The sequence below is a fragment of the Aureococcus anophagefferens genome, assembly GCF_000186865.1.
Source record: "Aureococcus anophagefferens unplaced genomic scaffold AURANscaffold_1, whole genome shotgun sequence".
Taxonomy (NCBI): domain Eukaryota; class Pelagophyceae; order Pelagomonadales; family Pelagomonadaceae; genus Aureococcus; species Aureococcus anophagefferens.
This window is the reverse complement of record NW_008705561.1, coordinates 2185186-2200354: the sequence shown is the minus strand read 5'-3', so window position 1 is coordinate 2200354 and position 15169 is coordinate 2185186. Positions and strand designations below refer to the sequence as shown.

The following is a 15169-nucleotide window of genomic DNA, read 5'->3' as shown; positions in this document are numbered from 1 at the left end:
CGCCGCCGTCGCCGACGGGCAGCCCGAGATCCAGATCTCCTCCGACGTCGAGCTCTACTCGCAGCTGGCCGTCGACTACACCGCGCGGATCTCCTCGGACACCGGGGACCGCGCGATCGACGGCGACGGCTTCACGCGCCTCTTCTACGTCACGGGCCACCTCATGCTCGACGGCCTCGTGCTGAAGAACGGGCTCGCGGACGACTCCTCGTCGCCGTCGATCCACGGCGGCGCCGCGTACGTCGCGAGCGGCGGCTCGCTCGCGCTCCGCAACTGCACGCTGGTGTCGAACCGCGCGTCGCGCTCGGACCCCAGCGGTGTAGCGAACGGCGGTGGAATCTACGCCGCAGGCAGCCTTACCACCACGGACTGCCTCTTTTCCGGGAATCTCGCCGACGGCCCGGATCTCAACTGGGGGTACGGTGGCGCCGTCTTCGCAGCCGGCGGCTGGAGCGCGACGCGGTGCGCGTTCACGGACAACATCGGCGACTACCAGGGCGGGGCCGTCTTCGTCGGCGGCGGCAGCACCTACTTGGACTCCTGCACGTTCGCGGGCAACGCGGCGCCGTACAACGGCTACGGCGACAACGTCGGGATGGGCGGCTCCGCCGAGGTCTACGCGCTGTCCGTCACGACCGACGAGCAGGACTGGTACCTGCGCGGCGACGCCTACGGCACGCTCGCGTTCTGCGACACGCCGGGCGTCGTCGTGACGGGCTCGAAGGCGAGCTTGGCGACGGAGGACTGCTCGTGGGCCCCCGCGGCGTTCTGGCCCGCGCCGTCGGCCGCGCCGACGACGTCCGGCTACAGCTACCTCTACGAGTACATCACCTTCTCGTACAGCTACGAGTCGACGCCGACCGCGCTCGCCGACAAGAGCGAGCTCCAGGCGGCGGTCGACGCGTGGCTCGCGGACTCGGACGCGGCCGAAGAGACGTACGGACACATCAGCGCGTGGGACACGTCGAAGGTGACGGACATGTCGGAGCTGTTTTGCGTTTATTCTTGGGCCTGCACGCACTCCAACACGAACGCGCAGTCCTTCAACCAGGACATCAGCGGCTGGGACACGTCCTCCGTGACGGACATGAGCAACATGTTCTACTACGCTTACGGCTTCGACCAGGACATCGGCGCCTGGGACACGTCGTCCGTGACGGACATGAGCTACATGTTCAACCAGGCTGCCGCCTTCGACCAGGACGTCGGCGCCTGGGACACGTCGTCCGTGACGGACATGAGCAACATGTTCAACCGTGCTTACGCCTTCGACCAGGACATCGGCGCCTGGGACACGTCGTCCGTGACGAGCATGAGCTGGATGTTCTACTACGCCCGTGCCTTTGACCAGGACGTCGGCGCCTGGGACACGTCGTCCGTCACGAGCATGCGCTCGATGTTCTCGGGTGCTGACGCCTTCAACCAGGACGTCGGCGCCTGGGACACGTCGTCCGTGACGAGCGTGAGCCGCATGTTCTACAGCGCTAACGCCTTCAACCAGGACATCGGCGGCTGGGACACGTCGTCCGTGACGGACATGAGCTCCATGTTTCAAAGTGCTTACGCCTTCAACCAGGACATCGGCACCTGGGACACATCGTCCGCGACGGACATGAGCTCCATGTTCCAAAGTGCTTACGCCTTCAACCAGGACATCGGCGGCTGGGACGTGTCGTCCGTGACGGACACGAGCTACATGTTCCTCGATGCTGGCGCCTTCAACCAGGACGTCGGCGCCTGGGACACGTCAGCCGTGACGGACATGAGCGGCATGTTCTACAGCGCTGACGCCTTCGACCAGGACATCGGCGCCTGGAACACGGCGTCCGTGACGGACATGAGCTACATGTTCTTCAGTGCTGTCGCCTTCGACCAGGACATCGGCGGCTGGAACACGACGTCCGTCACGGACATGAGCGGCGTGTTCTACGGCGCTAACGCTTTCGACCAGGACATCGGCGCCTGGGACACGTCGTCCGTGACGGACATGGGCGCCATGTTCTACTTTGCTCGCGCCTTCGACCAGGACATCGGCGCCTGGGACACGTCGTCCGTCACGGACATGAGCTCCATGTTCCGCTGGACTGACGCCTTCGACCAGGACATCGGCGGCTGGGACACGTCGTCCGTGACGGACATGAGCTACATGTTCCTCGATGCTGGCGCTTTCAACCAGGACGTCGGCGGCTGGGACACGGCGTCCGTGACGGACATGAACCGCATGTTCTACAGCGCTGACGCCTTCGACCAGGACATCGGCGCCTGGAACACGGCGTCCGTGACGGACATGAGCTACATGTTCTTCAGTGCTGTCGCCTTCGACCAGGACATCGGCGGCTGGAACACGACGTCCGTCACGGACATGAGCGGCGTGTTCTACGGCGCTAACGCTTTCGACCAGGACATCGGCGCCTGGGACACGTCGTCCGTGACGGACATGGGCGCCATGTTCTACTTTGCTCGCGCCTTCGACCAGGACATCGGCGCCTGGGACACGTCGTCCGTCACGGACATGAGCTCCATGTTCCGCTGGACTGACGCCTTCGACCAGGACATCGGCGGCTGGGACACGTCGTCCGTGACGGACATGAGCTACATGTTCCTCGATGCTGGCGCTTTCAACCAGGACGTCGGCGGCTGGGACACGGCGTCCGTGACGGACATGAACCGCATGTTCTACAGCGCTGACGCCTTCGACCAGGACATCGGCGCCTGGAACACGGCGTCCGTGACGGACATGAGCTACATGTTCTTCAGTGCTGTCGCCTTCGACCAGGACATCGGCGGCTGGAACACGACGTCCGTCACGGACATGAGCGGCGTGTTCTACGGCGCTAACGCTTTCGACCAGGACATCGGCGCCTGGGACACGTCGTCCGTGACGGACATGGGCGCCATGTTCTACTTTGCTCGCGCCTTCGACCAGGACATCGGCGCCTGGGACACGTCGTCCGTCACGGACATGAGCTCCATGTTCCGCTGGACTGACGCCTTCGACCAGGACATCGGCGGCTGGGACACGTCGTCCGTGACGGACATGAGCTACATGTTCCTCGATGCTGGCGCTTTCAACCAGGACGTCGGCGGCTGGGACACGTCAGCCGTGACGGACATGAGCGGCATGTTCCGCTCGGCCGACAACTTCAACCAGGACATCGGCCCCTGGGACACGTCGTCCGTGACGAGAATGTACAAGATGTTCAGCGGAGCATCAGCTTTTGATCAGGATCTCGGTTGGTGTGTCTTAGCGTCGACAGAAGCCGATGACGATGACGATGACGATGACGATGACGATGACGATGCCGATGACGACTACGAATTCGGCGCTTCTTGCTCCGTCGTCAATTGCGGCGTCACCTTCGCTTCGGCGACCTGCGCGCCGTCTCCCGCCCCGACCGCGGTGCCCAGCACCTACGCGCCCAGCACCTACGCCCCCACGACCTACGAGCCCAGCCAAGTCCCGACGACCTCTCCCAGCTACGCGCCGACGTCCTGCCGCGACATCTTCACGACGGCCGTGTGCGCGGGCTTCGTCGCGATCACCGCGGACGCGTGCGAGACCGTCTTCTGCCTCGACGGCTGCGGGCACGCGGGGATGTGCGATTTAACGTGCGACGTCTGCGGCGCGACGGCGACGCCGATCGTCGCGCCGACGAGCGGCCCGACGCGGACGCTGGACTCGCCGAGCTCCGCGCCGACCGCGGTCCCGAGCGCGCCGACGGCCCAGCCCAGCTTCGGGCGCAGCTCGTACGTCCAGGTCGTGCTGGCCGCGCACGCGACGGACAGCAAGGTCGCCCAAGTGTACGTCGAGCTTTCGTCCGACGTCGGCGAGTTCACGTCCGTCCTCGTGACCGCGACGGCGAACGTGGAGCTCGTCGAGGCGCGGCTCGCCGGCGACGAGGGCATGTTCTTCCGGACCGAGGACGACGTCGGCTGGTTCGGGCAGGCGCGCGCGTCGGGCCACTGGGCGGACCTCGTCTTCGGCGACGGCTTCGACTTCGCGACGCTCGACGTGTCGTCCGTCTCCATCTCGGATTCGCGGCGCCGGAGCGTGGGCGACGACGCGATCGTCGTCTACGAACGAGCGGGAGGCTCCGACGAGGCCCTCGTCGTGGCGCGGCTCCTGGCCGGGTCCGAAGACCAGCTGGAGATCTCCGTCATCTCCGCAGCGACGCTCTGCGCGGTCGGCTTCGGCTGGCAGGCGAACGCCAACGCGACGTCGTACGAAAAGCGCTTCTCCGGCAGCGTCGTCGCGAACCTCGCGGGCGAGCGCGTGGCCATGTACACGACCGACTGCCTCGAGGGCGGACGCGCGCACGAGCTCGTCACGCTCCGCTTCGACGACGAGTTCTTCATCGAGCGCTTCGGATTCCTCGAGCTGGTCGCGACGAACGCCGCGGGCGTCTCGCTGCCGAACGTGTCGTCCTTGGTCTACCTCAGCACCGAGGCGGCGACTCAGACGCCGACGCTCGCGCCGACGCTGTCGCCGGCGCCGACGCGCGTCCCCACGACCGCGCCGACGGTCTTCGAGACCTTCTGCGGATCCGTCCCGGGCGACGTCGACGGCCTCGACGGCGTCGACGTGACGGATGCGCTGCTCATCGCCATGTACACGCAGGATCTGGCGCTGCCGACGACGACGTGCTACGAGCGCATCGATTTCGGCTGCGGCGACGTCAATCTGGACGACGCGACGTCGATCCTCGACGCCGTCCTCATCGCGCGGCACTACGTGGGTCTCGTGGAGTTGGTGTGGCCCGACTCGCCCACGAGGATCCCGACCTACTCGCCGACTGCGTCGTTCTTGCCGTCGTACCTCCCGACGACCTCGGACCCGTCGATGATGCCCACGGCCGAGCCGACGTACGAGCCGAGTGCGGCGCCGTCCTACGCGACCCCCTTGCCGACCACGAGTCCCCCCACCCCGGCACCGTCCTCCACCATGACACCGTCCTCGCCGGCGCCGTCAGCGCAGCCGAGCCCGTCCCCATCGTCCAACCCGACGAAGACACGCTACCCGAGCAGCGTGCCCACGTCCGAGCCGTCGAGCGTGCCGACGACGCTGCCGACGTCGACGCCGACGTACTCTCTGCCTCCCCTCGACTCGCGCCGCCGCCTCGACGCGCGCTCGGCCCAACTCCTGCTCGAACCCGCGCCCGATGGCGGCGTCGCCATACACGTCGACGCCGAGTTCTCCGCGCTCTCCATCAAATTCTCCGCGACTCTCGACAACTACACGTCCGCGCTCTCCCACGGCGAGTTCGTCCAGGGCGCGTCGGGCATCTCGTGGTTCTCGACGGAGTCCCAGCCCTCAGGGACCTTCGCCGTCGCCTACTTCCCGGAGGGCTGGGCCGAGGTCGTCGAGGTCGTCGTCGGCGACGCGGACGGCGTCGCGTACGACGTCGCGATCGTCGTCGCGCCGACGTCCGCGCCGTCGCCCGCGCCGACGTTCCGCTCGCGCCACGCGCTCCAGCTCGTCGGCATCTCGCGCGCCTCGTTCGGCCGGGCGGAGCGCGAGGCCTTCCACGACGCCGTGGAGCGCTGCGTCGAGGACGTCAGCGTGAACGTCACGGCGGTGAGCGACGGCGAGGCCCGCCGCCGCGCGCTCACCGAGGACTCGGCCGTGACGCTGGCCTTCGACGTCGTGTCCGCGCGCCCCGTCGACGACGTGAACGCCGCGCTCGAAGACGCCGTCGCGAGCGGGGCCCTCCTCGAGGCGCTGGGCAGCTTCGAGAGCTTCGAGGCGGTCACCGTGGACGTCGACTCCTACGAGTCGCTGACGGTCGCCACGCTCGCGCCGAGCGCCGCCGCCGTCGCCGACGACGCGACCGCGAACGCGACGCTCGCCCCGAGCGCCGAGGGCGCGACGCCGAGCGGGCTCGCGACGACGGCGCCGAGCGGGCTCGCGACGCCGGTGCCGAGCGTCACGGCCGCCACGCCGGTTCCGAGCCTGGTTTCGGCGAACACGACGGGAACGAGCGCCGCGCGCGACGACGAAAGCGACAGCGCCACGGTCCTCATCGTGCTCGTCGTCGTCGGCGTCGCGGTCCTCGCGATCGGCGCCGCGGTCGTCCGCCGCTTCCGCCCGTCGGCCAAGTCGAAGTACGCCATGCCTCAGATCACGTTGCCGAAGCCGGGAGGAAAGCACAAGGTCAGCCCGCGCGTCAGCCCGGACGACGACGACGACCTCGACACGACGAGCGCGCTCCACGTCGTGGAGAAACCCGAAGCGACGACGACGAAGCCGTCGCCGCGCGTGCTGCCCGCTCCCGCCGCGGACGCGGACGACACGACGAGCGCGCTCCACGTCGTCGACAAGCCGGAACCGACGCTCACCAAGCCGTCGCCGCGCGTGCTGCCCGCTCCCGCCGCGGACGCGGACGGCACGACGAGCGCGCTCCATGTCGTCGACAAGCCGGAACCGACGCTCACCAAGCCGTCGCCGCGCGTGCTGCCCGCGGCGGAGCCGCCGCGCGTCGAAGAGACGCCCGCAAAGGCCAAGGCCAAAATGTGGGCGTTGGAATCGCCGCTCCCTAAAGAAAAACAGTTCCCGCCCGCGCCGCCGCTGCACCTCCAGCAGCCTCGGAAGGCCCTCCTGCCGCCGGTGCGTCGCCCGCCGCCCAACCCGAAGCTCCTCCCGCCGGTGCGTCGCCCGCCGCCCAACCCGAAGCTCCTCCCGCCGGGCCGCCGCGCGCCGCCCAAGCCCGCCGCGAACCCGCTGCACCCGCCGCCCAAGCCCGCCGCGAACCCGCTGCACCGCCGCCCGTTGCCGCGGACGCCCGAAGCACAGCGCCCGTTGCCGGCCCCCGAGCCGCTTTCCGACGACGCGTCGACGGCGTCGGCGTCGCGGCACCACCGCCCGCCGCCCAACCTTCCAAACGACCACCTCTCGGAGCTGTGGCTCCTCTGCGAAAAGACGGAGAGAGACACCACCGACTAGCGCCCTCCACACAGTTCAGAGCCGATCCATCGCAATCGAACTTGTTTTTGACCCTCCCCACCCCAGTAATCGTCGTTCGTGCAGACAGGGTGTTACGTCGATGCGCAACTAGGAGTGTGGCCGAGGCTCTCTTCTTGGTTCGAGCCCGGCGTCTCGATGGCGCGCGGCGCGCGCTTGTCGCGGGCCGCGGTCGAGGTCCGCTCAGGCGAACATGGCGGCGCCGGCGAGGGCCGCGGCGAGCGCGGCGACGCCCGCGGACGCGGCGCCGTCGGACTCCTCGTCCGCGATGACGTTGCCGCCCTCGTCGCCGTGGTCGCCCTCGTGCTCGTCGCCGTGCTCGTCGCCGTGCTCGTCGCCGTGGTCGGCGGCGCCCGGGTTCTCGAAGAACTCGGCGCGCGTGTTGACCGTGGAGCCGTCGTCGCAGGCCTCCATGCCGGCGACGGGCGCGCCGTCGTGGATGAGGGGGCCGCCGACGTCCGCGCAGGTGATGCCGAGGCACGAGTAGGTCGACTCGAGCGCGGCCTTGACGGCGGCGAAGCCGCCGGGCACGACGGTCGCGGCGGACGCCTCCGTGAGCTCGGTGGGGATGGCCATGGACGCCGCGAGGACCTCGCCGGCGGCGGCGTCGCAGTGCGCGACGCGCGGGAGCGCGGCGTACGCGAAGGCGTGGTACTCGGCGAGGACCTCGCCGTCGGAGGAGAAGGTCTGGCCGCCGCCGTTGGGGTCCGAGCGCCAGGCGTAGCGGAGCGTGCCCTGGATGAGGGGGACGGTCATCTGCGCGACGATCTCCGCCGTGAGGTCCACGGCGGCCGCACAGTCCGGGCCCGAGGCGTCGTGGCCGTCGAGGCGGCGGTACTCGGACTCGTCCATGGCCTCGGACGCCGTCGACGACCGCACGGCCGCGAGGCCCGCGTGGTAGAGGTTGAGGAGCTTCGCGTTGACGTTCGAGTTCTGCTCGTCGTTGGCCGCGCGCCACGTCTTGGCCGGCTACGTCGGCGTTGCAGGTCTGGAAGTTGCCGCAGCGCTTGTCCGCGAGGCGGTACGAGAGGACGCCGGAGGAGCCCGCGGGCGTCTGGAGCGACCCGGCGTAGAAGGCCCAGCCCTCGTCCCAGGCGTGGGGCGCGCCCGTCTCGTCGGCGATGTTGCCCGACTCGCACTTGCCGATGGCGCTGTAGAGCTCGTGGAGCGCGTAGATCCACGTGTTCTGGTAGACGGCGCCCTTCATGGCCATCTGCTTGGCCATGGCGTCCGTGAGCGTCGTGCCCGTGAAGAGCGCCGGCCGCGGGTCGGCCTTGGCCGACGAGTCGTCCGCGAGGCGGTCCCAGAGCGCCGCGCGCACGTAGTCGTCGGCGTACTTCTCGTTGCCGTGGTACGCGAAGTACTCGTCGTACGTCGCCTCGCCCGCGAGCGACTTGGAGAAGCCCCGCACCGTGCGAAAGCCCTCGCCCTTGACGGAGTTGCCGCCCTCGGAGTAGGCCGCCCAGAACCTGCGCGGGAGCGGACGATCTCGCGGGCCTCGGGGGCGAACGTCGGTCGGCGAGGGGGGCGCGATCGGGGTGTGGACGACCTCGCGGACCTCGGGGGCGAGGCGCGCGCGATCCATGGGACGCGCGACGGGCCACGGGCCCCGTGCCGCGTCGCAGGACCCCGCGAACTCGGCCGAGGCGGCGCGCTCGGACCCGTTTTCGTGCGCGCGGCCCGCGCGACGGGAGGGGGGCGACGGCGGTCGGGGGGAGGGGGAGCGGGTGCGGCGGGTGGTGAAGGCCCGTCCCGCCCGGCCTCCGGGCGCCCCTCCCTCTTTCTAGGGCGCCCAGGGCGCGCGGATACGCTCTCGGGGGGCGTCGGGCGCGGAAGGCGCGTGGAAAAGGACTCTGGTGGACGGGCCCGTCCCAGTTGTCGGCGTCGAGAGCGGCGTCCATGTCAGCGACGTCCAAGTCGATGGCGGCGTGGGCGTCGACGTTCGAGGCGGGGTAGTAGCCGGCGATGGGGGCGTACGTCGTGGCGGCGTGGCCGGCGAGGCGGCGGGGGCCCTTGTTCTTGGCCTCGTCGTCGCCGCGAAGCGACACGGCGAGGGCCGGGGCGGCGAGAGAGAGGGCGAGGACGCGGACCATTGTTGACAGAGAAGATCGAGAGCGTGGAAATCCGCGAGAGCACGAGAGGAGCAACAGCGAGGCGAGGGGCGTGCCGGGCAGCGGCGAAGGCACGCGCCTTGTGCTCGTCGGGATCCCAATGCGCGCGTGCCAGTTGAAGGTAGCCTAGGCTAGTTTAGACTAACGTAAATCACGCCCGCCCCACCCCCCACACCTCCCACACCGAGCGGGAAACCTCCCAGACCCCAGAAAACCCAAGTTCAACCAGGATGACGATGAGGGGGGGTAAACGCGCGCGAATCCACGTGCCCGCCTCAAAGCCCCTCCCGCGACCCGAATCGCCCCCCCAAAACTACCCCAAAATAACTCACCCCACCGCGAACAGCCACACCGCCACCCCCACCTCGAGCCCCGCGAGCGTCGCCGTGTGGTCGCCGCGCGCGTCGGGCCCCGCCGCGGCCTCGAGGCGGCCGCCGACGGCGCGGAGCCGCGCGCGGCTGCGGACGCGCGCGACCCCCACCCCGCCGTCCTCGACGACGGTCACCGTCGCGTTGGTCAGCCTTCCGACGGCCCAGCGCAGGTCCACCTCGAGGCCGCCGCGCGCGCGGAGGCCCGTCGCCGCGCCGGCGCGCCACGACGGCGGCAGCGCGGGCAATAAGTGGAGCTCGACGGGCGGCCCGCCGGCGAGGGCGCCGCGGTGCGACTGGAGGAGCGCCTCCGTCGCCGCGGCGAGGAAGCCGAGGTTGCCGTCGAGCTGGAACACGTCCCCGGACGACGTGATCATCCCGCGGTCCGGCGGCCCCGCGCGGCCCGGCGGCGGCGCGCGCTCGAAGCACCTGGGCGGGACACCGAATCTTCAACCCGACTTCAATAAGATCGTATGCGACGGTTTCGTTCGTGGAGCACTCGACGAGAGCAGACGACTCGTCCAAAAATCAGCCGAATCGAGCCAGAGAGTTCTGAAGTCTTGCTGGACGGGGCCATTCCACACGCAGCGAAGCGCGTGTCGCAGCCCGCGGCCTTGAGCTTGGGCTCGGGCCGGAGGGGCGGGTGCGTCGCGAGGAGGTTGCCGCAGAAGTAGCCCGCGACGAGCTCGACGAGCGACCGCTCCACGGCCGCGCCGTCGAGCGTCCGCGCCGCCAGGCTCGCGGCCCACGCGCGCGACCAGCCTACGAAGCACGACGGTGACGATTTCTCCCACCCCGAATCTCTCGAAAATCGTCGGACGCCGCGACCGGCCCGTGTGGCCGCCGCCGGCCGCGAGCTTGCGGTCCAGCGTGCGCGCGGCCGCGGCCGCCGCGCCGTCGGCGTCGTCGAGGGGCGACAGCTGGCGGCCCGGGTAGAGGGCAAACAGACCCGAGAAGTGGCGGTGCGCCTCGTCCGGCGCGGCCGCCGCGCGGCCGCCGACGGCGACGGGGTACTCGCGGAGCATCCCCTCGGCGTCGGCGACGGGGCGGCCGCCGTGGGGCAACGACGCGAGGAGCCTGGGCAGCAAAAGGGTGATTCAATGTCGCTTCAACGTGAGTGTTCCGCGCGCGCGCGTTCCGGAAAAAGCATCCACGTTTCGAGACCGTTCCGAGAGACGATCGCTCGTCCAAAAATCAGCCAAAACGAGTGGAAAACGGCCGAGAAAGAAGCCTTTGAAGTTGGGAATTTCGCTCTCTTTTCCTGCCCTGCGAGGAGCCGCGCCGCGAAGGCCTCCGTCGCCGCCGCGCACGCCGCGCCGCGCGCGCAGAGCTCCCCGTAGGCCGTCGCCAGGCGATGGAGCACGGCGACGTCGAGCGCGGGCGACAGCGCGACGAAGCCCCAGTCGTCGCGGGCCTTGGACGCGCCCCTCAGACTCGCCGCGGACCCGTTGAGCCGGTACGAATTCTCCGGCGACGTCGACGGCCCGGAGAGCAGCGCGGGGGCGCTCGGGAGCCCGAGCTTGCCCGCGTCGCCGGCCGCGACGGGCAGCAGGTAGCCCTCGAAGAAGTCGAGCGCGCCGCCGAGCACGCGCGCGGCCGCGGCGAGCTTGGAAGCGTCGCCCGGCGCGTGCTCGGACGCCTCCGAGAGCGCGAGCGCGGCCCAGGCGCCGCACGTCGCGCAGAGCGCCCACTTGTTCTCGCCGAGCGCGCGCGCGTCGCGCCAGAGGTCCGTGTAGCCGTGCGCGACCCAGCCCGGCGCGCCGTACCACTCGCGCGCGGTCTTTGCGCCCGCCGCCGCGAGGCCCTCGAGGAAGTCGACCAGCGGCGCCGCGGCCTCGCCGACGTTCGCGGACCAGGCCGCCCAGTACGTCATCTGCAGGTTGATGTTGAGGTGGTAGTCGCCGTTCCACGGCGCCGCGAGACCTAGGAGGAGAGAAAAAACATGGGTAAGTTCAGAGAAGCGCGCGGGGACGCCGATGCACCGCGCCGTCGGCCCAGACGCCCTGGAGGTTCGCGGGCAGGCCGCCTCGCCGGCTCGACGACGCGAGGAGGTAGCGGCCGTAGGCGAAGGCGAGGCTCAGGAGCTTCGGCGCCGTCGCCGGCGCCGTGCCGTTGCCGCAGGGCGCGCCGAGGCGCTCGACGCGCTCCGCCGTCGGCCGGCCCCGCGGCTCGGCCGCGTCCGCGAGCCGCAGCGTCGCTCTTCCGGCCGCCGCGCGGAAGTCGGCGACGTGGCGGCCCCGGAGGTCGTCCCAGCCGCGGCGCGCCGCGCCGGCGAGCCGCGCCACGCAGGTCTCCCGCGGGTCCGCGCCGTCGTAGGACGTCGCGCCCGCGACGAGCAGCACGACGGCCTCGCCGCGGCGCGTCGCCGTGCGCGGCGGCGTCTCCGCGCCGAAGACGCGGGCCAGGAGCGACGGGTCCAGGTCCGGCGCGACGGCCGCCGGCGCCGCGTCGACCGCGACCGCGCAGGCCGCCCAGGCCAGGTCGTCGCCCGCGGGCGCGCTCGCCAGAAGCACGACGTCGCTCGAGCCGCCGCCCGCGGGGAGCGCCGCGGCGTCGCCGGCGCCCGCGCGGTCGAGGCCGAACTCGACGGCGGCGCAGGCGCCTTCCGGGCCCGCGCAGTCGAAGCGCAGCGCGAGCACGGCGTCGGGCCGCGACGCGAGCGCGGTGAGCCGCCGCGTCTCGTTCCGCGCTTCGAACGACGCCTCGAAGACCGCGTCGCGGACGTCGAGGGACCGCGCGTAGCCGCGCACGGCGTCGCTCCGCGCGACGAGGGCGAGCTCGGCGGCGAGGCTCCGCGGCGGCCGCGGCTTCTTCGGGTCCCGCGGCGGCTCCGGCGGCCGCGGCGCGCCCGCGGCGTCGCCGCCGACGACGAAGCGGAGCGTCGCCAGGCCCATGAACGACGCCACGGGCCCGCCGTCGAGCCAGCGGCTCTGCTCGTGGGCCTCGGCGACGTCGCCGGCCAAGAGCGCGGCGCGCGCGTTCGCGAAGGCGTCGCGCGGCGTCTTCGGCCGCCGCGCCCACCTCGCGTCGTCGGGCGTCGCCTTGCCGGCCTTGGCGCGCTCGGCGCGCTTCGCGTCGCCGGCGGCGCGCGCGGCCGCGTGCGCCTTCTCGACCTTCGTCCGCGTCTCGTAGAGCGACTCCTCCGCGAGCGCGACGCCGCCGACCCACGGCTCGCCGCCGAGGAGCGCGCCGAGCGCGCCTGGGTGATTCGCTTCAGCGTGGCCGTTCCAGAAAAAAACATCGAGACCGTTCCGAGAGATGATCGCTCGTCCAAAAATCAGCCGAAACGAGCGGGAAACGGCCGAGAGAGGAGCCTTTGGGCACCCTTTTTCCCGCCCCGGAGCGCGCCGTTGCCCAGCGGGTAGGCCTCGGACCAGTCCGCGGCGGGCGCGGCGGCGTAGAGGTGGCGCTCGCCGTCGAGCGCCGTCGCCCGGTCGCCGCGGCACGCGAACGGCGCCGTCCGCGCGCGCCGCTTCTCCTGCGGCGTCGTCCCGACCCACGCCGGCGCGCGCAGCTTCTTCAGCGCGGCGGCGTCGACGCCGACGCGGCCGGCGATGAAGCCGGAGACGAGCTTGGCGTCGGGCGAGGCCGCGGACCGCGCGCCCTTGAGCCAGCAGCCCTCCGCCAGCGTCCAGGCGACGCAGTTGCCGCGCGCGGCGCACTTGCCGCAGCACTCGGCCGCCGTCGCCGCCTCGACGAAGCCGTTGGGCAGGTCGCCGCCCTTGAGGTCCGTGCCGTTGCGCCAGGCCGACGGCGCGCAGAGGTTCGCCGCGGCGCGCGCGGCGGCCGCCGGCGTGACGACCGTGGCCGCGGCCGCGACGGCGGTGACGACCGCGCGCGGCGGCGCCGGCCGCGTCGGTTTGGGCGGCGGCTGACTGGCGCGCGCCGGCGGATCCGCCTCGAGCCGCCAGACGAGGAAGCAAAACGTCGCGACGACGAGGCCCAGCGCGCACCACAAGGTGGTGAGGCTGGTCGTCGGTTTCTGCGGCCGCGGTGACTGCGGCGATCGCGGCGACCGCGCAACGCTGGAGTTTTCATCGTTGTGGTCGCGCCGCTTCGGCTTGTGGCGCATGGTGTTTTACGGCGCTGCGTGCATGGGTGAGGCTGGCACGCGCTTTAGTGTTTACGGCGCTTTGCGCATGGGTGAGGCTGTCGCGTGACGACGCGCTTGGGCGGCCGCTCTCCAGCCATCTCTGCCACACTTCAAGGAGATTGCAAGGACGAGATGTTTACCCCTGCTCGGCTCTGCGATGCGCCTCTGACAGAGTAGTCTGAGCTTGCAATGGCGGCCGAATCCGTCCTCAGGCACTACGCAAAGCTCGTCAACCTCCACGCCGGCGTCGTCTGCAAAGTGGGCGCGCGCGGCCGCGGCCTCTTCGCGTCCCAGCGCATCGCCGCCGGCACGCAGCTGCTGGCCGTGCCGCCGGCGCTCTGGATCACGCAGGCGTCGATCCGCGCGCGCGCGCCGCGCGCGCTCGTCGCCGAGGTCGACGCGCTGAGCGGCGGAGACAGCCGCGTGGCCGCGGCGACGCTGACGACGCTCGCGCTGCTCTCGGGCGAGGCCGAGTCGGCGCCGTACGTCGCGACGCTTCCCGCGGAGCCGCCGGACGTGCCGTCGCTCTGGCCCGCGGAGCGGCTCGCGGCGCTCGACGGGTCGCCGGCGCGCAACGGCGCGGAACAGTTCGCGAGCCTCGTCGGCGCCGCGCACAAAGCGCTGCGCCTCGCGGCGCCCGAGCGCGACTACCTCCGCCTGTCGTGCCTCGCGCGGTCCCGCGCGCTCTCGGGCTTCGAGGACGACGCCTTCGAGTTCACGCTCGTGCCGGCCCTGGACCTCGCGAACCACGACCTCCGGCCCACGGCGGCGATCGCCGACGGCGACGGCGGCGCGAAAGCGCTCGTGGCCGTCGCCGACCTCGAGCCCGGCGACGAGGTCACGATCAGCTACGGCCCGCTGTCGAACGCGAAGCTGCTGCGCGTCTACGGCTTCGCGCTCGAGAACAACCCCCACGACGCCGTCGTCCTCGCGCGGTCGGAGCTCTGCGCCGCGCGCCGGCGCGTCGACGACGCCGCGGCGCCCGTGCCCGGCGGCGGCGCCGACGACGTGCTGACGCGCGCGTCGCCCCTCGCGGCGAACGCGCTCCGGTCGCTGCGCGCGGCGCTCCTCACGACGGAGGACGCCGTCAACGCGGGCGCGCGGGGCCTCGGCGGCGCCGTCGAGGTGTCGACGCCCGTGAGCCTCCGCAACGAGCGCGCGTGCCTCGACGTGCTCCGCGACGCGCTCCTCGCGAAGCTCCGCGCCTACCCGGCGGCGCCCGACGACGACGCCGACGCCTTGGCCGGCGACCTCGCGCCCTGGGAGCGCCACGCGGTCCTCACGCGCCTCGGCGAGATGCACATCATCCTCGGCCAGCTCGAGAAGGTCGACCAGGCCTTCGCCGTCATCGGGCGATGACGGGGTCGTGTTCTAAAGTCGCTTCGCTCGTGGTTTGGAGGCTGCTTGGGCCTGGTTAGGCGTCTGAACCTTTTGTGTCGTCTCGCCACGTTGAAGGCCCGGTTGAAGGTTTGATGCAGCCATATTGCCGCAGCGCTCGAGGCTCGCCTCGGACCCTCGTCGAAATAATCTCCGGCTGGAGCGCGCGTCGAGTGGCGGGCGCAGTCGTGCGTCGACGGCGCGACCAACCAACCAACATCAACATAGCGAGATGATGGACGTGGAAACGGCGGTGACGCTC

At 71.2% G+C, this 15169-nt stretch overlaps 1 protein-coding gene across 1 annotated transcript; it reads right to left on the bottom strand.

Moving 5' to 3' along the window:
* Nucleotides 1-669: 669 nt before the first annotated feature.
* AURANDRAFT_70581 (hypothetical protein) lies at nucleotides 670-12331 on the bottom strand (the record flags this gene model as incomplete). The annotated part of the gene is made up of 10 exons (XM_009034140.1): nucleotides 670-804; nucleotides 3490-4074; nucleotides 5782-5950; nucleotides 7152-7927; nucleotides 7992-8427; nucleotides 9402-9866; nucleotides 10022-10199; nucleotides 10258-10514; nucleotides 10748-11360; nucleotides 11410-12331. The coding sequence occupies 10 exons, from the start codon at nucleotides 12329-12331 to the stop codon at nucleotides 670-672; spliced, it is 4536 nt and encodes a 1511-aa protein (XP_009032388.1).
* Nucleotides 12332-15169: the final 2838 nt, after the last annotated feature.